The sequence below is a fragment of the Desmodus rotundus genome, chromosome 1, assembly GCF_022682495.2.
Source record: "Desmodus rotundus isolate HL8 chromosome 1, HLdesRot8A.1, whole genome shotgun sequence".
Lineage (NCBI taxonomy): Eukaryota > Metazoa > Chordata > Mammalia > Chiroptera > Phyllostomidae > Desmodus > Desmodus rotundus.
In genome coordinates this window covers 1,134,295-1,156,159 of record NC_071387.1, presented here as the reverse complement: position 1 = coordinate 1,156,159, position 21,865 = coordinate 1,134,295, and the positions used below count along the sequence as shown (strand labels likewise).

Sequence of the window (21,865 nt, the reverse complement as noted above, 5' to 3'; positions counted from 1 at the left end):
ATGACAGAATGAACCCCCAACCATGTGCGCCCCCCCATCCTGCATCCGGCACCTGTGAAGCCCCCCTCCAGGACCGCCTGTCTCTTTCAGAAGGCACCCGCCTGCTGGGGCAGGGCTCAGGGCTGCAGTCCCTGAGGGGGCCGGGCCAGGGCACTGGCCAGCACTGGGAGTGAGCCAGGGGGACGGGGCGCCCACGGTCCAGCCTCATACAGCATTCAGCCAGTGGCACCTGCCTCCCTCTGCAGTCGGCTTCCCCACTCACCGAGCCGGGCACGGGGAAGCCTGGCAGACCTCCTGCCGGCTCCCTGGCTTGCTTCCCGGGCCACACAGCTCCTCCGGCACAGGTGTCCTGAGGGCCGGGTCCATGCACACGAAACGCAGCTCCATCCGGCCTGTGGGGAGAAAGTGGGGACCCCGTGCCCCGAGAGGGGGGTCGGGGGGACCACAGGCGTCCAGATCTCTGAAGAGCTCTAGCGGAGGGCTTGAGTCCTGCCTCTGCCACTTACCAGCTGGGTGACCTTGGATAAATGACCGAACCTCTCTGAACCTCAGGGTTGTTCACACGCTCGTGCCTCACTTGCAGGGTTATGTACACAGATTTTTAGAGGGGAGAAACGAAGTGCCTGGGAGATACATAGCAGGTGCTGAACAAGCAGTAGCAGCTACTGTTTAGTGAGAGGTGTTAACAGAATTGCTATGTAGGACTTCTGGTCAAGATGGCGGCATAGGCAGACATGGCTTGCCTCTTAGCAAAACCAACTCAAAATTACAACTAAAATATAGCCCTGGCTGGTGTGGCTCAGTGGACTGAGCACCGGCCTGTGAACCAAAGGGTCACCAGTTCGACTCCCAGTCAGGGCACATGCCTGGGTTGTGGTCAAGTGCCCTGTAGGGGGCACACTGGAGGCAACCACACACTGATGTTTCTCTCCCTCTCTTTCTCCTTCCCTTCCCCTCTGTCTAAAAATAAAAATAAATAAAACTTTGAAAAAATTTACCACTAAAATATAGAACAACCACTCAGAATGGTCAGAAACCAAGTTGAATGCAAGCCTGACAACTACGGAATTAGAGAAACCACATCCACCCAGACTGGTGGGAGGGGCGCAGATGGCGAATGGGCTGGTCCCACACCCACGTGTGGTGGGTAAACATTCGGGAGGGATATCTCGGGAGCGAGGAGTCCCGGCCCCACACCAGGTCCCCAGTCCAGGGTTCCAGTGCCAGGAAGATAAGTCCCCACAACTTCTGGCTGCAAAAATCAGTCTGTAGAGGAGGCTGCTGGAGCCCTAAGCAGTTCCTCTTAAAGAGCCCACACACGGACTCACCTACTCAGACTCACTCCCTCTGAGCTCCAGCACCAGGGGGGCAGCTTGAAAGGCACCAGTGGCATGCAGGGGAGGCTGAGGTGGTAGGCATCAAGGCGGGAGCTGGGGGACAACTTTCTCCCAGACAGAAAGGTGGACAGAGCCACAGAACCGGCAGGTGCCATATCTGAGACTCCACCAACCTGGCCAACACGTTCTGCTCCACTTGGGAGGTCCCCTGAGGCTCAGTTCCCATCCAACTTAGAGCTATGACTCGTAGCTTCTCCCTGTGAATGCTTGGTCTTGGCTCATGCTTTCCAATTTCCTAAATCCTCTCGAACAACCACCAGGGGCCCCAACTGAGCCCCAGGCCCAGCACTAGCAGCAGCCAGACTAGATTCACAGTTTGTCTTCCTCTGGGAATCTCCAAGCCCAGCACAAGGAGCAGCCATCTCAGATTGCTGCCTCAGGCAGAACACAGGCGGGGACTGACCTTGGCCTGCACCACCCGGGAAACCCCAGGGCCTGCACACCCAGTGGACAGCTACAAACCACATTGGAGCACCACCACCCTGCCCCTGCACAGCTGATCCTCCACAGAGAGGCCGGTGGTCAGTGGTCACAGCCAGTCCTTGCAGCTGCCTGGCCTGGGAAAATCCCTCCCATTGACCTGCTAACTGCAACAAAGGCTCAACTACAAGAGGAGGGTGTGCTCAGCCCACATGAAGGGCAAACCTCGAGTACCCAGCTTGGGTGATGGGGAGGCTGTGCCACTGGACCCCACAGGACACCTACTACTACATTAGGTCACACTAGCAAGAGAGGGAGTCACAGCAGCTCTACCTAATGCACAGAAACAAACACAGGGAGGCTGCCAAAACCAGCAGACAAAGAAACACGGCCCGAATGAAAGAACAAATCAGAACTCCAGAAAAAGAGCTAAACAAATTGGAGATAAGCAACCTATCAGACGCACAGTTCACAACACTGCTGATCAGGCAGCTCAGGGAACTAGTGAGGAGCTCAGCAGCATAAAAAAGACCCTGCCAGGAACGAAGGGCACACTAACCAAAATGAAGAACAATTTACAGGGAAACAACAGTAGAGTGGATGAAGCCGAGGATCAAATCAATGATTTGGAACATAAGGAACCAAAAACAACCCATCAGAACAACAGGAAGAAAAAAGAATCCAGAAAAATGAGGAGAGTGTAAGCAGCCTCTGGGACAACTTCAAGAGTCCAACACTCACATCATAGGGGCGCCAGAGGGAGAGGAGAGGAAGAAATGGGAAATCTATTGGAAAAAATAATGAAGGAAAACTTCCCTAGTTTGGTGAAGGAAATAGACATGCAAGTCCAGGAAGCACAGAGTCCCAAACAAGATGGACCTGAAGAGGCCCACGCCAAGACACGTCACAATTAAAATGCCAGAGAGTAAAGATAAAGAGAGACTCTTAAAAGCAGTTAGTCACCTACAGGGGAGTTCCCATAAGGCTGTCAGCTGACTTCTCAAAAGAAACCTTACAGGCTAGGAGGGATTGGCAAGAAATACTCAAAGTCATGAAAAGCAGGGACCTACAGCCGAGACTGCTCTACCCAGCAAAGCTGTCATTTAGAACCAAAGGGCAGATAAAGAGCTTCCCAGACAAGAAAAATCTAAAGGAATTCATCATCACCAAACCATTATTACAGGAGATGTTAAAGGGAATTATTTAAGAAAAAGAAGATCAGAACTATGAACAATAAAATGGCAAAAATACAAATCTATCAGCAATTGAATCTAAAAACCCAACTAAGCAGACAGGAAGCACAGAAACGGAATCATGGACACGGAGAGCATTTTGATGGTTGGTAGACGGGAGGCATGTGTGGGGAAATAGGTGAGAGGTGAGGGGATTGAGAAGTACAGACAGGGAGTCACAGAAGAGCCCTGGGGCTGTAAAGTCCAGCACAGGAGATGGAGCAGCCAAAGAACTTGCACACGTGACCCACGGACGCGAACAAGGGTGGGGGATGGCCTGAGGGGGTGGGGGGATGGCCTGGGGGAGTGGGGGTGCTGGGTGGAGTGGGGAAGAGGGAAAAATCAGGTCAACTGTAGTAGCATAATCGATAATGTATAATTAAAGAAAAAGAATTGGTATAGGAACACCTCTAATCGCGTTTCTCACAAACATGATTTTAGGAGTTTCCTCAAAAGAAACCTCTGGTGCTGATGCTGAACGCGACGGGCTTCTCCTGCAGCGTTAGGGTGGGAAAGCGCGCGGCCCACCTTCAGATCATTGTGTTCCTCTGGCTCGGCCCCCAGAGCAGAGCTGGTTGGGGTCCGTCTCTCGCAGCTTTTCTGGACCTTAAGAGATGCTCCAGGTGCCAGTATCGCCCGGCTTCCCGATCTCCTCCTATCTCTGGGCCAGTCGCCAAACGCATCACGCAGCCACCTGAACTTGGCCCCTACCCCCCTGTGCACTGTGTCACGACTCCGTGCAGTCTGCATCGTCTGGAAGCCACCAACACGCTTTGTAGGACAAGCAAGACACAGGCAGGTAAGAGCTGGCTGACGGGGGCTGGTCTCTGGGCCTCACCTCTCCCGCAGGACACAGAGCACGGTCCTGCCAGCGGCGTCCATGTGTGCGCAGCCTGCGTCTGCGGCCTGGTGCTGCCTGGCGAGGGTGTGGCCTCCTGCCCTGGGTGCTGGGGGTCCCGCTGCAGGGGGCAAGCAGCAAGTCATGGGTCTGGATGTCCTGCGTCCAGGCTCCTCCACCTCCACCCTCCCCAGTTTCTTCAGGAGAGACCAGTAGTCACCAGCACCCCAAGGCCCACCTCTCCTGGCTGATCCCCTCCAGGGAGACTTGCTCCCCCCACGCCCCCCACAACCCCCCTCTGCCTCTGCAGCAGCCCGAGTGTTCCCTGGGGGCAAGGCTGTAACCAGGGGCTCAGGAGCTGGATCAGTCCGCTCACGTGGCCGGCAGCCCTCAGTGGCCTCCAGGGGACGGGGCCAGCAGGACCTTTGTCTGGAAGCAGCAGCACCCAGCCCAGAGCCCCTGGGCGCCAGGCAGGAGCCCGGCAGCGTTTAACAGGGCCGGGGCCTCCAAGCTCGGCCTGCCAGCAGGAGGGGCTTCCCTGAGCTCTGTTCCTGTTTGTCCTTGGACAGGGGGCCTGGCAGACAGCAGCCCTGCAGAAGGGTCATCTTCTCTGGCCAGGACCCAGGACTCCCCATTCTCTGGACCAGACGAGGACCCAGGTGCCCCAGCCACCCTGTTGCCCAGGACACTCACGTGGCCCCAGCCCGGAGGACATGTCACCCCAGCACAGGGCCCGGGGGCAGCTGACTTCTTGTCCGGGGAGCAGGGCCCAGCAGTCACTGCTGCCTCCAGGCCCCCTGCCCCCTGCACGCATGTTGCAATCTGTACGGCCAGGTCCGCTCCACAGGCCGGTGAGCATGCGCCCGACACTGCCCTCCTGCAGGCACAGCACAGCCGTCAGGCCCTGCCTCTGTGGTCGGGCTCTCCGTGTGGCCCAGCCACGGGGGCGGGGGGAGCCTGCTTCCCGCATCCCAGAGCCCAGAGAGGGGCCCCACAAGGAAGCAAGCCCAGGGCCTCTCCCTGTGGCCCGGTCATCAGGTGGCTCCCCCAACACCCAGCAGGTGCTGAGAAGCAGGTGTCAGGTGCGAACGGACCACCCGGGTAGGGCCCAGAAGTCGTTCCGTGTGCGTGCCCGCCCTGAGAGCCACAGGCCGCCTGGGCTGCTGTGTGTGGGGGATTCTGGGCAGGGCCAGCACTTGGCAGGGACTCAAGAGGGGAAAGGAGCCCAGAGCCATGTGGGGGACACCAGCGACTGAGGCCAACGCCCCGTCCCCCAGTGGACAAGCAACAAAACTGGGGCCCCAAGAGGGAGGGCACTTGCCCCGGTCACCCAGCTAACTAGCAGCAAATCAGAACGATAAGCCACTGTCAGCTTGGACATTGAGGGGCGGAGAGGCACCACGGAAGTGATGACAGTGATGACGAGGTGACATCTATTGCTTTAATTCGTGGCTTCACTTGGTCCTTGCAGCCTCTCCCTGAGCAGGGACTCGGAAGCTCAGAGACAGAAATGGACAGTCTAGGGTCTGCTGGGCGGCAGGTAGTTCTGAAGCCGGCACCCCTTACTCGGGGCCAACACTGTCACCAGGATTTGGCGCCTGGCTAGAGGCCTTGGGAGAGGGGCCCCTCAGCAGGGGCGGGGCTCAGTGCAGGGACAAGCCCTGGTGGGGAGAGTCCACCCCCGTCCTCCACTCTGTGCCCACCTGGGGGCACAGGGCTGGGAGTTGCAGGTTTCCACCACCACTGGCTTCTGGGCCAGCGCTCTGCACGGCCAAAGTCCCCCGCTGCCCAGCTGAGGGAGACAGGGACAGAATATCGGCCCCTGGCCAGGTCCCCAGGCTGGCTCAGGGAACAGGGTGGGAGGCAGACAAACCTGCCCAGAGGACTCCCTTCCCCGGTCTGGGCTGGGCCCCATGTCTCTGCAGATACCTGGACACTGCACAGGGGCAGCCAGCCCAGCCCTCAGCCTCCAGGTGGCCCCCAGTTGCAGGTGAGTCGAAGGAGGGCCTGAATATTCGAAGGGCAGGCGGGCGGCTGCCCCAGCCCCGCACCCAGGAGGGGCAGCCTTGTCCTGAACGTCCTGCTCCTGCCAAGCACACCTGCCCAGGGCGCGGACAGCCAGGCACTTTTCCTGGGGACCCCCGAGTTCCCCCTCCTAGCAGGGTGGTCTCCTCCACTACAGTGACCCCTGAGCTCAGAGAGGGCATGTGCGCCCGCAGACAAGGCACATCAGGTGTGGGTCACTGCCACCTGTGTCCGCCGCTTTTCGGTGTCCTCGCCTGCAAGATGGGGACACTGACAGAGCCCACGCCCGCAGCACTCACCGCGGAGGGCAGGGCCCGGAGCTGCAGGGCTCTGGCCAGGCCACCGGCCGCTGGCTCCCTCCGCACAGGGCAGCCTCCACCCACCGGTCCCGGGCCTGGTCCAGGCAGCTGTAGGTCACCCATCGCAGTCCTGGGAAGGGAGAGGGAGGCTAGGCCGCCTCCACACAGGGGGCACACCAGGCTTTGGGCGAGCCCCACCCCGGGCCTCACCTGCCCCGCAGCTCACCGAGCAGGAGCCCCGCACGGCGGCCCACGCCCAGGCCAGCTGCAGCTTAGGCCGGAAGTAGGTGAAGGAGACGTGAGGGCGGCTGAGGTCGCCGTACTGGTCACCATAGCGCCTGTAAACCTGCACAGATGGACACGGGCTCGGGGCAGGTCCAGCGGCCACCTGGGGTCACCACCCCGCCCACCCCCCAAGCCTAGGACTTTTCACTCCTCCATGCCTGCATTCTTCTGCTCAGGGAGCCATTGCTGAGGTGCCCATGTGCTAGGTTCTGGGGACAGCACAGCAAACTGGACACGGTCCCAGCCTCTGGAAGTTCCCGGTGGGGTGGCGACTGATAACCCTAAAGTGCCCGGCAGGTACAGGACAGCACCTGGGTCAGCAAGTGAGTGAACGGGTGGATGGCGCCCCCCTGGTCACCTGGATCTCCACGTGCTCCCGGGTGGGCCCCCGGATGCGGATCTCCTCCAGGCGGGGCAGCCGGTCCTCCGTGAGGGTCACCTTGTACTCGATGGGGCTGTCCTCCAGAGGGGAAGGGGAGGTGGTGCTGGGAGAGATGCTTGAGTTCCCGGCCACAACGTAGCGCCCTCGGACCCTCACTGCTGGGGGGGGGGGCCAGGCTGTCAGCATGGGGCGGGGCTGGGGGCAACCACCCTTCCCAGAGGAGGTCCCAGATTAAGGAATGGGCCAATGGGAGGTAACCTCCACAGCCACACCACACTGTCCTCACTAGGACCCAACCCTCCAGCAGCTGCAGTCCTGGTGTTGCAGCTGCGTGGTCTGCGGGCCCACCCTCCAAGATGCACCCACCGCCTGACCACAGAAGGCTCCCTCACAGCAGCGACTGTGCCTCCTCCCAGGGCCGGGGGGCACCACGGGCCTGCCTCCCCCCAGTGCCAAGCAGGCTCACACAGGCTCCACAGGCAGGCGCCCCGACCCCAGATGCAAAGGTCTGGAGACAAAGCTCCGCCACGGCACTGAGCGGTCAAGAAGTCAGCCTGGCCCAGAGACAGGCAGCCCGGAGGAGTGCGTCTGTTTAAGGGGGGGTCTGGCCCCACTGGCAAGACCAAATGTGTGACCTGGTGGGCTTCGGGCATCTGTCACCCTGGAGACTGAGATTATCCACGTGAGCAACCAACCAACCAGTCAGGCCCCAACAGAACCTGGACGCTGCTTGGCTGAGCCCCCCGGGCTAGCGTCAGGCTTCCGTGGTGGGCACGGACCCCTGCCAGCCCTGCCCCGCGTCTCCCCCTGGGCTGATTTTATTGTTTCCTGCCCCTCGTCTGCCATAAGCAGCAGCGAAACATCCCTCAGTCCTGGGAGCCCTCCTGGTGGTAGCCTTCAGATGTGATGGGGGTCTGGGGAACCCCGAGCTTGAAGTTGGCATCAGAAGTGAGGGTGTCTCGGGGACCACACCCTCGGCCTCCCAGGTGGGGCTAACTCTGCTGGGTGCGCGTCCCCTGGCCAGCTCACCCAGGTGCGTGAAGAGGGGCCTGTGGTTGGCGATGTACACGCTGGTCAGGTTGGGGGTCAGCGTCAGGAAGGTGACATACTCTGGGAGAGCAGAGGAGGGTGGACGGCCTCAGCCACCTGCGTCGCCACCCAGGGAGCAGACTCCAGGGGTGCAAAGAGGGCTTCAACACAGAAAGCTCCAACGCCATGGGGCTGCCTCAGGCAGCGGGGAGCCCCCTGTCACAGCGGGCAAGCAAGGCCAGGCTGGTGGGCCAGCATGGGGGCGTGGCCCTGGTGAGGGGGCGGGGCCAGACTCTGGGTTCTGCGCACAGCCTCGGGCCTGCCAGAGGGAGGCAGGACTCAAGTCCTCCGCTGACCCTCCAAGCGCTGACGTCGCAACTGACCCGACCTCTTTTACAAAGAGATCAAGGTCAAAGATTTTCCAGGTACAACATCCCTCCTGATGAGACTCCTGGGGCAGGAGAGGAGAGGCCAACTGGCAGTGGGGGACGGCCCAGCGTCTGTATCTCGTGTGCATCGCAGCCGCCAAGGCCTTTACGGCGGACGCACCGCAGGCCCTGCGGCAGGCACATCCCCAACCCCTGAGTCACAGGAGGCGGCTGGCAAGGTGGAGGGCGGAAGCTGAGGCCCACTGGGAGTCGCCAGGGCTGAGCCAGTGTGGGGACCCCCCACCCCACCCCCAAACCCGGCAGCTGGTGCCAGCTCCTGGCTGCCACGCCTCCCGGGGGCCGGGGGGCCGCCCCTACCTCTGGCCCTTCCCGATGTGAAGGAGCCGCTCTGCTGGCTGCAGGTGCTGTTGTCGCCCCCACACACCTGGCACACGTCTGGCACCTGCTGCGAGTCCATCTGGCCGTCACAGCCGAACATCTGTGTAAAGGGGAGTGGCAGGGGAGCTGGGCCGCGTGTCACTGGGGGGCTGGCCCACAACGCCCACTGTGCTGAGCACTCAGTCACATGACAAACGGGACCACTTCTGGGGCTTCTGCTGCCCACACAAAAAGCCCGTGACTGGCTCCAGGTCACAGCGCGGCTCTTCGCCCCGCTGACCCTGGGCAGCCCTGTGTCCCAGCGTCACTCTGTGCAGACATCATGGGGCCAGCGCCCACACCCCTCACCCCAGGGGGCCCCCTGTGCTTCTGGGCTTTGCTGGGACCTGCCTGGGGCCGCAGGCACAGGAAAGGCGCCCTCTGCTGGCCCTCGCCTACCCTGCAGCTGCCCCTCACGCACAGGCTCAGGGTCCCGTCCTCTGGAGGGCCGCTGGGCACACACCGGGTCCCATCCAGGAAGCTATCCCCACGCCTCACGATGAAGCTCTCGCCAATGGCCCGGCACATGTGTCTGCACAGAGCGTCCCCTGGGAAGGCAGAGGGACAAGGGACCCTGATGCAGGGGTGGCAGGGCATAGGGATGACCCTTCAGGGTGGCCCAGGTGGGGCTGCAGGCCCCACCGTGCTCCCCTCTGCAGCCCCAGGCCCCACCTTGGCTGTGCCGCACAGCAGGGCCCCAGTGGTAGAAGGAGACGTTGCCTGGGGACAGGCGCAGAGGGTTCCGGTCAGTCTGCGCACATTGCTCCGCCATGAACTCCAGTTGGGTCGTCTCGCAGGCCTGGCCAGAGAGGGCAGGGTCAGGTCAGGCACAGAGGGGGCCTGGGCAAGGGTGGCCTCACCGAGGGCAGGTCTTAGCGGAAAGGAATCAGTGAGGGCCGCCAAGCGTGTGGAGAAATCAGATCCCCACCCAGGGCTGGCAGGAAGGCTCCAGGGGTGCGCTGTGGTGGGTGGGAGAGGTTTAGAGGTCCCTCAAAGAGCCAGACACGGAATTTCTGTGTGACCCGCAATTCCGTGTTTAGGTGTCTACCCCAAAGAATCTGAGATGGGACTCGAAAGAGCCCACGGGCACAGGAGGCTCACAGCAACAGTCTTCACGGCAGCTGCAGGGCGGAAGGAACCCAGGGACCGCTGCAGGGTGAGTGCAGGGACGCACTTTGGCCCGCCCACACGTTGGGGGGGCGGGGGCCGGGACGCAGACACGAACAGGGACGAAACCCAGACACCCACCGCAACTTAAGGGGCCTCGGAAACACCGGGAAAGAAGCTGGACGGGAACAGCCATGTGCTGTGTGATTCCGTGTCCAGGAAATGTCCAGGACGGGCAGATCCACGGAGACAGAGTGGACTGGCAGTGCCAGGGCCCAGGGGCAGAGTGCGGGCAGTGGCTGCTAGCGGTCCTGGGTGTCAGTCTGGGCTGGTGGAAATGCTTGGGGACTGGACAGAGGTGGTGGCCGCACAGTACTGTACACGTGCTCGATGCCGCGAAATAGCACTTGAAACGGCCAGTTTTACACCCGAATTTATTACTGGAAGAACCCAGGCAGGCTGAACTGCAGTGCTGGGGGCGGGCACATAGAGGGTTCTCACCACAGACACTCAGGGGCCCTGGCAGGAGATGGCTCCGGGGCAGGGAACAGACACTCAGGGTCCCCGCTCTCGGGCACAGGACAGTCCTGGTGCACACCCTGGGGTCCCAGTGCAGACACCAGCAGCACCGCCTGCGCCCTCAAAGTTTCTGGTGTGAACCACCAGCAACAGCCGCCCGGCCGGGGGAGCAGGCCCACCTGGGTGTTGCACATCTCCGCCTGCAGGTCGGCGCCGGTGCACACACGTCCCCCGAAGGCAGGTCTGCAAATGCCCATGAGACCCAAGGCATGAGAGGTGGCCCACAGACGCCCAGCTGGGGACAGGGGTGCCCCCACCCTCCCCCGACCCCCACCGGTACCTGGGGTTGTTGCACTGCCGCCTCCTGGTGGCCACGCCTCCTCCGCAGGAGCGGGAGCAAGGACTGGGGGTGCTCCAAGCTGACCAGTGCCCGTGCACGGCCTCCACGGGAGGCAGCTCCGCCAGGGCGCGGCAGCGGCCCCTGGAGCACCACTGCGGGCCCGCAGCCAGGTCACAGGCGCCCACGAGGTGCTGCGCCCACACCCGCAGGGCACCCCACACCAGAGGGTGCAGCCACCGTGTGTGTGACCAGGGGACCACAGGTAGCTCCGGCCCCCTCTGCCCTGGCTCGTGGGCCCTCCTGTCTCCGGCCCCAGGAGTGAAGGCTGCCAGGCTGCAGGCTCCCTGCCCAAGCCCGGGTGAGCCCGCACACCCACACACCAACGCACATGCTCACAGGCCCCCCACCCCTCGCTCTGACCTTCTCGGGGCCACACTGTGTCCAGTCCAGGAGAGGGAGGAGCAGGCGGCTGCAGCTGCTGTGGTCCAGGGGGTCTGTGTGGCAGGACAGGGCCTGGCACGTGTCCTAGGAGAGGGAACGGGTGGCCAGCACGGGGCCACCAGGGCCTGTTAGGTCGGTGTCCGGCCTTCGCAGCCCCTCCAGGCTGCAGGGGTCAGGGCTGGGTGGGCTGGTGGCCGGGGAGGGTGGGCAGGCGGACTCAGTCGTTGGGAACAGGGACAGAGTCATCTCTCGGCCTCTCGGCAGGGAACGAGCACAGGTGTCTGCTCTTACCAGAACCAGGGCCAGTGGCCCACAGGCCTTTTAGGGGCCCATGAGCGTGTTTTCACTTCCCCCCAAATCAGAAGGGAAACAAACTTTCACATCACAGAGTGTTTACAATATTGACGTATATATCTGTAATAACACATCAAAGTGCACACGTTTTATAAAAACACTACGATAGCGTTCTTGATGTTTTGAATGGAGGAAGGGGTCTGCAGAGGCAAATGTGCGCCCTGGGAGGAAGTCTCTCTTGGGGGCGCCTGCCCCCTTTGCCTCCCCTCCGCCTGCCCACTCGCTCCTGCCGCAGGATTTAGCTGGGGAGACACCTCCTCCGGGAAGCCCTCCAGCTAGCTCCCTTTGGGTCAGAAGCCCTTGGTACCTGCCTATTTAGGCTGAACGGCTCACGGGCCATGCCAGAGCAGGTTCTATGTAATTGGTGGGGCCCAGTCAGAATGAAAATGTGGGACCGTGTTCAAAAATTTAGAATTTTGAGGAGCAACTGACAGGCGGCCCGGGGTGCCCACAGTGGACTGTGGGGCCTGAGCTGGGCCAAGGGGCTGTGGGCCGGGCGGGAGGGTTGGGCCCCAGCTCAAGGCCGGGACTCACGAGGTTCTCCCTGGCGAAGGTGCAGGCGACTGCTGAAGGTCCGAAGGCCATGCGGCATTGCTCATCGGCGCCGTAGTAGAGACCGGGGTGTGCCTGCGGGGGGCGCCCTGCGGACAGGGACTGCGGCCCGGGTGGGTCCAGCACGCAGCGCACCTGTCCAGCACTGTGACAAGGCCCCGGCTCAGGCCCAGCTGGTCGCCGGTTGGGGCGGGGTGGAGGGATGGGCTCGGGTTGGGGGGTGTGAGAATTCTCCACCTGTGCCCCCAAGTAGGGGCGGAGACAGGGCTGGGGCAAGCTGGAGCCCTGGGAGGAGCGTAGGGGAGGTGGGGCCAGGGAAGGGGCTGGGGCGGTGGGGGTAGCCAGAGAGGGGCTGCGGCAGGTGTGGGTGGGACCCGGGGCAGCGACAGGACAGAGAGGTGGGTGCCCCAGGGGAGGGCAGGGAAGGGGGTGAATTGCAGGGCGGGGCGCCAAGTGGGGCGGGACGGAGGCGTTGAGGGGGCGGGACCACGCAAGGTGGAGGATGCGGCTACCTGAGCAAGTGCAGCAGCCTCCTGCGGCTGCAGGCAGACCACGTGAGGGCCCCTTGGGCAGGCGGGGCTCCAGGGGCGCCCATCACGTGGCCGCTGGGCGCGCAGCCGCTGCCTGGCTCGCCATCGTGTTCCAGGCCAAAGCTACGGAGGGCAGGGCGGTGCTGGGCGCGGCCGTGGCCCGGCCAGTCCGCTCCTGCACACCCGCCGCCCTCAGGCTACCAGGGGCGGCATGTCCTCAACCCGGTCACCGCCTGGTCCCTCCACCAGTTAGCCCCACAGGCAGAGCGAGTCCCCGGCCTCCCGGCCTCAGGGTCCCGCCCCAGCTGGGCAGGCAGGGTGGCGCCTGCCTCTTTCTGGTGGGTAAACAGCGAGAGGCGTTAGAAACGTGCAGGCAAACTAACCCGCGGTGTTGTCAGTCTGGGGAGGATGCGGCTGCGGGGCGCGGGGGCGCCGTCGGGTTCATGACTGACTGTGGCGGAGTTAAAAACGTGTCCGCGAAGACGTGAGGGCCCCTGACCATCCCTCCCACTCCAGTTTCCCTCCAAACAGGAGGGATGGAGGACTTGTCCTGGGGTGTGGGGGAAGGGAGGAAGCAAGTGGAGATGCAGGGGCGGGGTGGGGCTGGCAGTGCCCGCCTTGTGGAACCGGGGCTCCCCGAGATAGGGGAAGGTGGGGGAAGGAGTTCCCCAGAAGCGCTAAGAGGGGCCGAAAGGGCAACAGTGGGCAAGGAAGACAGAAAACAGAGACTCCTGTAGGTGTCTCCCCACTGTTTGAATTTTACAGCAAGTGGGTGTTGTTTTGTAATTAAAAGACTGAAAATCAGTCCTGGCTGGTGTAGTTCAGTGGATTGAATGCGGGTCTGTGAACCGTAAGGGTGGCCAGTTCGATTCCCAGTCAGGGTACACACCTGAGTTGCAGGCTGGGTCCCCAGTGGGGGGCGCATGAGAGGCAACCACACATTGGTATTTCTCTTTCCCCCGCCCTTCCCCTTTGCCTCTTTCTAAAAATAAATAAATAAAATCTCAAAAAAAAAAAACCCTGAAAATCCAAAAGAAAGGAACCCACCATCTTAGGAATCGATACTACAGAGGAGCGGCTATTGGCCTAGGTGACGCGTAATGTTGACTTCCGGGCCGGATGGCAGCGCAGGCAGACTCAGCTTGCCTCCTCCCTCAACCACATCAAAATTACAATGAAAATGCAACCGTCACGCAGAGCTGTCAGAAGTCACGTTCAGTGGAAGCCTGACAACTACGGACTTAGAGAAACCACATCCACCCAGACTGGTGGGGGGGCTGGTCCCACACCCACGTGTGGTGGGTAAACATTCGGAAGAGATATACCGGGAGCGAGGAGTCCCGGCCCCACAGCAGGCCCCCCAGCCCGGGGTTCCAGTGCCAGGAAGATAAGTCCCCGCAACTTCTGGATGCAAAACCAGCAAGGATTGAGTCAGTGGAAGAAACTGCTGGAGCCCCAAGCAGATCCTCTTAAAGAACCCACACCCGGACTCACGTACTCAGACTCACTCCTCTGGGCTCCAGCACCAGGGGGGCAGTTTGAAAGGCACCAGTGGCATGCAGGGGAGGCTGAGGTGTCTGCCATCAAGGCAAGCACAGATCATTGTCCCTTTTCTGGGCCCTGTCCCCATAGAAGCACAGAGCTGGCAAGCTGGTATCATATCTGAGACTCCATCAACCTGGCTAACACTGTTTGACCCACCTTGGAGATCCCCAGAGACTCCGCCCCACCCAACTTACAGGCCCACCCAAGCTGCTTTTCCATATGAATGGTCTTGGCTCCTAAATCCTCTCAAACAAGCAACAGCCAGGTTTAGTGAGCCCCAGGCCCAGCACTAGCAGCAGCCAGCCTAGATTCACAGCTTGGCTTCCCCTGGGGATCTCCAAGCCCAGCACAAGGAGAAGCCATCTCAGATTGCTTTACAGCTCAGGCAGGGTGGCCCCAGGCAAACACAGGCAGGGACTGACCTTGCCCTGCACCACCCGGGAAACCCCAGGGCCAGCACACCCAGTGGACCAGTTGGAGCACCACCACCCTGTCCCTGCACAGCTGATCCTCCCCAGAGGGCGGAGGCTGGTGGTCAGTGGTCACAGCCAGTCCTTGCAGCTGTCTGGCCTGGGGAAATCCCTCCCATTGACCTGCTAACAGCAACAAAGGCTCAACTACAAGAGGAGGGTGTACTCAGCCCACATGAAGGGCAAACCTCGAGTACCCAGCTTGGGTGATGGGGAGGCTGTGCCACTGGACCCCACAGGACACCTACTACATTAGGTCACACTAGCAAGAGAGGGAGTCACAGCAGCTCTACCTAATACACAGAAACAAACACAGGGAGGCTGCCAAAACCAGCAGACAAAGAAACACGGCCCAAATGAGAGAACAATCAAATCTCCAGAAAAAGAGCTAAACAAATTGGAGATAAGCAACCTATCAGACGCACAGTTCACAACACTGCTGATCAGGCAGCTCAGGGAACTAGTGAGGAGCTCAGCAGCGTAAAAAAGACCCCGCCAGGAACGAAGGGCACACTAACCAAAATAAAGAACAATTTACAGGGAAACAACAGTAGAGTGGATGAAGCCGAGGATCAAATCAATGATTTGGAACATAAGGAACCAAAAACAACCCATCAGAACAACAGGAAGAAAAAAGAATCCCCCCCCCCCAAAAAAAATGAGAGTGTAAGCAGCCTCTGGGACAACTTCAAGAGGTCCAACACTCACATCATAGGGGCGTCAGAAGGAGAAGAGAGAGAGTAAGAAATTGGAAATCTACTGGAAAAATTAATGAAGGAAAACTTCCCTAATTTGGTGAAGGAAATAGACATGCAAGTCCAGGAAGCACAGAGTCCTAAACAAGATGGACCTGAAGAGGCCCACGCCAAGACACGTCACAATTAAAATGCCAGAGAGTAAAGATAAAGAGAGACTCTTAAAAGCAGCAAGAGAAAAGCAGTTAGTCACCTACAGGGGAGTTCCCATAAGACTGTCAGCTGACTTCTCAAAAGAAACCTTACAGGCTGGAAGGGACTGGCAAGAAATATTCAAAGTCCTGAAGAGCAGAGACCTACAGCCGAGACTGCTCTACCCAGCAAAGCTGTCATTTAGAACCAAAGGGCAGATAAAGAGCTTCCCAGACAAGAAAAATCTAAAGGAATTCATCATCACCAAACCATTATTACAGGAGATGTTAAAGGGACTTATTTAAGAAAAAGGTCAAAAGTATGAACAAAAAGGCAAAAATACATATCTATTAACAATTGAATCTAGAAAACAAACTAAGCAAGCAAGAATAACAGAGACAGAATCATGGACACGGAGAGCATTTTGATGGTTGGTAGACGGGAGGCATGTGTGGGGAAATAGGTGAGAGGTGAGGGGATTGAGAAGTACAGACAGGGAGTCACAGAAGAGCCCTGGGGCTGTAAAGTCCAGCACAGGAGATGGAGCAGCCAAAGAACTTGCACACGTGACCCACGGACGCGAACAAGGGTGGGGGGATGGCCTGAGAGGGTGGGGGGATGGCCTGGGGGAGTGGGGGTGCTGGGCGGAGGAGGGGGAAGGGGAAAAATCAGGTCAACTGTAATCGCATAATCAATTAAAAATAAATTAAAAATAAATAAAATACTTAGAAAAAAGGGGAATAAAATCAATAAAAGTGTGAGACAAAAAATGCATAACTGTTCATAATTGGAAAAATTTGGAAATAACATAAATACCCCAATAGGGGATTAATTAAATAAATTAGGGTACATACAAAAACAATTTTTAAAAGACTTGGGGAAACGTTTGGGAGAAATATACTGTTGCATTAAAAAGGCAGGTAACAAACCAAAACACAGTTTAAGCCCATTTTGCAAACACAAAACTGCGTGTGTGTGAGGAGACCGGAAGCTACACACAAAGCGTGAACAGGTGTTACCTCTCAGTGGTGGGACTGGGGATCGTTTAACAGCTCAGTTTTTCTTCACCTGAGTGTCCTACAAACCCCATTTTCTTTTTTTGTTTATTTATTTTTAGAGAGAGGGAAAGGGATAAAGAGAAACATCAATGTGTGGTTGCCTCTCATGCGCCCCCTACTGGGAATCTGGCCTGCAACCTAGGCCTGTGCCCGGCCTGGGAATCGAACTGGTGACCCTTTAGTTTGCAGCCTGTGTACTGGATCCACTGAGCTACACCAGCCAGGGCCAAACCTTATTTCCTAATGACTAATTTTGTTTTGCTCGTTTCTTTTTTAAGCATCCTTTAATTGCACAGGAACCACGAAGTGTCAGAGTTCCAGCCCTTGCCCCAGCCCACCCCCTACACACTCCCTGGTCTGCTGGGGTTAAGGGCATGGGCTCCTTCCAGCGCCAGGGCCCGCTGCCAGCCTCCACCTCCCCCACCCTCAGGGGACCCCGGTCGGCTCCCTGGCCTGGGCTTGGCGACAGCTCATGGGGCCACATACCTGTGCCCGATCTCGTGGGCAATGGTGACCCCCAGGTCGAAGCCGGTGTCCTCAGTGATGAGGCAGCTCCACGAGGAGGAGCAGGCGCCCCCTAGCTGGGTGACCCCCCGAACCTGCCGGTTACCATCAGGCAGCTGCAGGTCAAACCTCAGGGAGAGAGAAGAGACCCTTGAGGCGCCTGCCTGCTGCCGGGCCAGGGGTGCAGAGGGTGGGAAGGTCCAGGGGGCAGCTCCCAGCAGGCTGAACCACCCCGCTGTTGTGGTGGCGAGCTCGGCTACCTGGTGATGTAGAGGACCAGGTCGGCGTGCCCGGGGTCCGTGTCATTCTGGGGGTTGACCGTCTGGCCCCACTCACAGACGCTCCGTAGCGAGGAGCTGATGTTGGCGGTGATATTTGGCGCATCCTGGGGACCGGAGACAGAGCCCTTGTTTCTGGGACCCACACCAAGCAGGGCACAGCTGCTGCGGCACCTCGGTCCCCCTACCGACTGCTAGTGTCGCACATGACAGGTGAGGAGACCAAGTGCTGGCCAGAAGCCCTGCCACCACCTGAGGCACCACAGGAAGAGGTGAAGAGGACAGAGCAGGTTTTCTGAGACTGGGCTTCCGCACGGCACCCACCTCCGGCTGCGTCAGGGTGACCATCCTCACCAGGTGCACTCGGAACTGGGCCCCCAGGGACGGGTCCCGCAGCAGCTCCGAACCCTGGAGGAGGGAGGGAGGGAGAGGTGACCTGGGCAGGGGTAGTCACCAGCCCCCTTCAGCTGCTGACTTCTGGGGGTCACCAGGGAGAGGGCTCCCTCAGCGTGTCGGGGGTGAGGGGCACCCAGAGCACTAGTCCTTAGGCTGGGAGACAGTCAGAGCAACCAGGCAGAGAGAAGAAACCCCGAAACCACAGCATGGGGATAATGGTCATCCTTCTAGAACATTCCAGTCAAACACTGCTTCTCTCACAGCCGATTCGTCCTGTCCTTGCTTTTCGCTGTGTCTTCCTGAAACACCTCTCTCTGCCTCTGCTGGCTTGACTTGCCCGTGCCCACGAGGTGGCCTGACGCCCCACCCCCGAGAGCCCTCTCCCGGGCTGCCTCTGCCAGCTTTCTGCGCACATCTGCCAAGATGCTGCTGGTGGTTGGCACCGGCTTGTCCTCTAAATGAGGCACGGCACCCCGGAGAGAGGCACAACAACCGCTGGCCTGAGGGGACCCAAGTCTGACGCAGGCTCCGCCACTGCCACCCGCGTGCTCAGGGCCCTGTCCCCTGAGCCTGGTCAGGGCCTTGGCGTCCTCAGCTGTGGAATGCAGATGCAGCCTCCGCGGCCAGGGGCAGACTCAGGCACACGGGGAGGGCCCACGAGGACAGCAGCCACAAGGACAGGAGCCTGCCAACCACCCAGCTGTCATCGGCCCTCAGAGCACAAGGCAAGTGACCCAAGAGAGCACGGGCTTGGTGACCAAATTGCAGCATGTTTGAAGTGGGGAGACCCCCAAAGCTCGAGAACAGCAGCTTTAGAGTGACTTAGACGAAATGTTTGTCACCTCCAGGCTGTAGGCGGAAACCTAAGCAGGACGAATCTGACTGTGAACCAAGCCTGCCAGGGGCTACCACGTGGGTGTGGCCCCCAGACCCAGGTACAGGGAGGGGCTCCGAGACTGGTGAGCATCCTGAGGCTGGGGACCAAGTGGTGCTAGGCACCCCACATTGTAGGGGCCCATTTGCAAGGGGGACAGCGCCAGCCAGCCCCTCCCCTCTCTGCAGCCACCAGGGGATGGGGGCGGGGCCTGGGGCTGTCTGTCAGCAGCTCAGATTGTTTCCCTAAATGCTCCCAGAACCCCTTTGGCCAGACTGGTTGTAATCGGGAGTGTGTACGCTGTGTGGGTGTCTCAGGTGGTGTGCAGCTGCGCCGCGCTGTGCTTGGCGACCAGTCTTCCGGTATTGGCCTCCCGACGGCGGGCAGGCTTCCGGCGGGCAGGCGCGGTCGTGGCTGTGGACGCCTCACGTGCGAATTCTCCCGCTGTGGGCCCGGGGCGCAGGGTGAAATGGAATGGGACCCTTGGGCTGTCGATACACCTGTGTCTCTGCTGCCTCTGTGTCCCCGAGACAATGGGGCGTCCTGCCTGCTGCCCCACCTGTCCCCTGGGAGCCAGGTGCAGCAGAGCCCAAGGAAGGGAGCTGCGGAGGCCGGCGGGGGCGGTCCGCTGCTCACCAGGCAGCACTGACTGAGGCGCCCGTGGGTCTGGGGCAGAAGCCAGACGTGAGGGTTCCCCCCACAAAGGGACCTGAGTAGCAAGTGGCTGCAGGGTGCACTAGGGAAGGGAGAGGGGACCTCTCCCACCTCCACCCCCGGCAAGAGGGGCAGGAGGAAGGAAAGAGCAGGCCCCTGTCCCCACCCCCCAGCCCTGAGGCCCCAGTGTGACCCAGCCCAAGATTTGCACTGAGTTCAAACACCAGATAAGCCACAAGCCCCGCCTGTGGGACAGACCCCGGGTCCAGAGGCTCCGGAGGAGGGAGGACGGGCTGGTGGCGGCTCTCCAGGAGCCCCACCCCCCGTGGTCAGCGCCGCCCCGCACGGCACTCACCACATTGAGGTTGGTGAGCACATAGCGCTCCGTGTCCCCCTGGTGAGCCTGGTAGACGTCGGGGCCCACGGCCACCAGCAGCTCCAGGTGCAGGACGGGTGGGGGGCGGCGCTGCAGGAGAGAGGAAGGGCGGCCTGGCCAGGGAGGAAGAGGCAGGGTGAGATGGAAGGTTCTAGAAAGCTGGCGAACTGCGGCTTTAGCCACCTGGTCAGCCGTCCCGATGGCCCTCACGGTCCCCACGGCCAGGCCTGTCTGCCACCCTGTGCTCCTGGGCTGGCAGACACAGCGGTGGAGTCCTGCCTCGGTCACTTACCACTTGGGGAGTTGGTAGGCCCGAGCCCCAGCTTTCTTGTGGGCAATGTGGGGGGACAGGAGGACACCTGCCTCCTGGGGACATGGTGACATCGGGGTGAGAAGCCTGCCCTGTCCCCTCCCCTCCAGTCTCAGCCCTCCAGGAGCCGGCCTCTCAGCGCCCTCAGACAGATTCAAGACGTCCGGGGCCTCCCAGCCCCACCGGGGTGAACGCACTCAGGGGGCTGACATCCCAAGCTCACGAGGTGCCCATTAGAACCGACGGTGCTGGCCAGCTAACAGGACAGAGACGGCCGCGTCTGGGGAGGACAGCCTCTCCAGGCGCCTCGCCGGCCCTGGTCCCACCAGTGACTGGACGTCTCAGGGCGTGGGTGGCAATGTGGGACCCAGGGGGCGGCTACTGTGTGGCTTTTATGTTCCGGTCACCCCCAAACGCCACACTGAGCACACATTGGAGAACAAGTCACCCCAACGTGGCAAGGAAAGCCCTGGTCCTCCAGAAACTGTGTCCCCTCCTCAACAAGGGCCCCCTCTTCCCCCACCCCCCACAGTCCCAGGCCCTGGTCAGTGTACCTCTCACTCAGGCCTCAGAGAAGTCGGTTACAAGGGGGACCCCCAGTTCTCTCCTCCCGACCGCTAGCCCCCCTCCCGCCTCGGTCCCCACCAGTGTTTTGATCAAAGGTGCCAGAGGCCCCTCTGAAAGCAGCTGGCGCCCTGGAGACGTCCACAGACTAGCCCTCGGGTGACACGGGAAAGACTGTGGCTGCGACTGGCCCTGGCACCCAGCCTGTTCTCCCGGAAAGGGTAATGTTAACGTCCATGGCCAGAAACCAACAGGCGTCCGCTCAGCGGAGGCCCAGGAGCAGAGGGGACCAGCCCATTAGCGACTGTTCTCTTGAGACACTGAGCAGATCCCGAGGTCAGACCCCTACTCGGTCCAGAACACCCTGCCAGCCTTTATCCACTCGGCAGGAAGTTCACTCCCAGGGGCCATGGCCGAGGCTCTGACCCTCCCAGCGGAGCCACCGAAAACCCCAGACCTGGACTCAATGGTGAAACACCCTGCAGGCTCTGAGAAGCTCCCCTCGCCAGGAACACGTGAGGACAAGTACCTTTCAAGGGAGCATCGGGGCGCAGGTTGGGAGTCACCTCCTCAGGCTCCAAAGCCTGAAGGAATCCCTGCAGGAGAGAGGGGAAAGTGAGGAGAGAGGGGGGACACACCAAGGAGGGGGAAAGGGGCAAAAGGCAAGGCTGTGGGGCAGGAGGGGGGCGCGGAGACAGGAGCTACGAGGACGAGGACGGAGGGACTGGACGACGGAGCAGACCGCCTGAGTCACCAGCAGCTTCCTCAGTGATCACACTTCATCCCTTGCCCAGTGCAAACCAAGAAGCTCAAAGGACACCCCAAGGCAGCCACCTCTCTCTCCAGGGAGCCACTTCAGCATCCAGAAAGCCCGGTCCCCAGGACTCTGACATTCACCCACCTGCGGGACATCAGGGAGTCCCCAGCAGCCCAGGAGGAATGCAGCGGTGAGAACTGCCCGAGCACAGGTCCTCCAGGGGTGAGGCTCGTGCATCCTGACCACAGCCAGCTGGCCCCAGGCGGTAAGGAATGTGACAGACCCCACTGGGCAGGCGGGGCCCTCAGGCTGTGTTTACTCGTGGGAGCTTCCTCCCAGGGCAGGGCCCAGAGGGGTGGGCGGCCTGCCGCAGACTCCTCCCGCTGCACCCTCTCGGCCCTCCCCTGGGAGGGGGAGACCCGGCACCCAGGCCGAGGTGGGGGCGGAGGGAATGCTGGTCCAGGGGTTGGCCGGGTGACTGCAGCAGGTTCTCACCCACCCTCAGCCTCCCACAAGCTTCCCTCCTCTGCAGACGCCCTGCCTTCAGGGACCTTCCACTGTCCTCTCCTCGTCCCCTCTCTCGCCCAAGGCAGACTCCAGCCCTGCCCCCACGGGACCTGCTCCTGGTGACCAGCC

At 60.7% G+C, this 21,865-nt stretch overlaps 1 protein-coding gene across 3 annotated transcripts in view; it reads right to left on the bottom strand.

Moving 5' to 3' along the window:
• Positions 1-21,509, bottom strand: part of ADAMTS13 (ADAM metallopeptidase with thrombospondin type 1 motif 13) — a 28,753-nt gene extending 7,244 nt beyond the window's left edge. For 2 of the 3 annotated variants that reach the window (XR_008426204.1, XM_053918937.2), the window contains exons 1-21: positions 21,374-21,509; positions 21,002-21,068; positions 19,578-19,711; positions 17,623-17,706; positions 17,281-17,405; positions 17,003-17,149; positions 12,539-12,679; positions 12,009-12,171; positions 11,100-11,204; positions 10,680-10,831; positions 10,519-10,582; positions 9,386-9,512; positions 9,113-9,261; positions 8,654-8,774; positions 7,908-7,988; positions 6,855-7,036; positions 6,422-6,557; positions 6,212-6,341; positions 4,581-4,764; positions 3,888-4,008; positions 263-392 (exon numbers count right to left, since the gene is read on the bottom strand). Coding sequence is in view for 2 of the 3 variants with exons in the window: in XM_053918937.2 (XP_053774912.1) it covers positions 263-392; positions 3,888-4,008; positions 4,581-4,764; positions 6,212-6,341; positions 6,422-6,557; positions 6,855-7,036; positions 7,908-7,988; positions 8,654-8,774; positions 9,113-9,261; positions 9,386-9,512; positions 10,519-10,582; positions 10,680-10,831; positions 11,100-11,204; positions 12,009-12,171; positions 12,539-12,679; positions 17,003-17,149; positions 17,281-17,405; positions 17,623-17,706; positions 19,578-19,711; positions 21,002-21,068; positions 21,374-21,466 (2,636 nt within the window). In the remaining variant the exon portion in view is untranslated. The remainder of the gene's footprint in view (positions 1-262; positions 393-3,887; positions 4,009-4,580; positions 4,765-6,211; positions 6,342-6,421; positions 6,558-6,854; positions 7,037-7,907; positions 7,989-8,653; positions 8,775-9,112; positions 9,262-9,385; positions 9,513-10,518; positions 10,583-10,679; positions 10,832-11,099; positions 11,205-12,008; positions 12,172-12,538; positions 12,680-17,002; positions 17,150-17,280; positions 17,406-17,622; positions 17,707-19,577; positions 19,712-21,001; positions 21,069-21,373) is intronic. The other variant, XM_053918942.2, reaches the window with a different exon arrangement.
• Between the last annotated feature and the right edge of the window lie 356 nt (positions 21,510-21,865).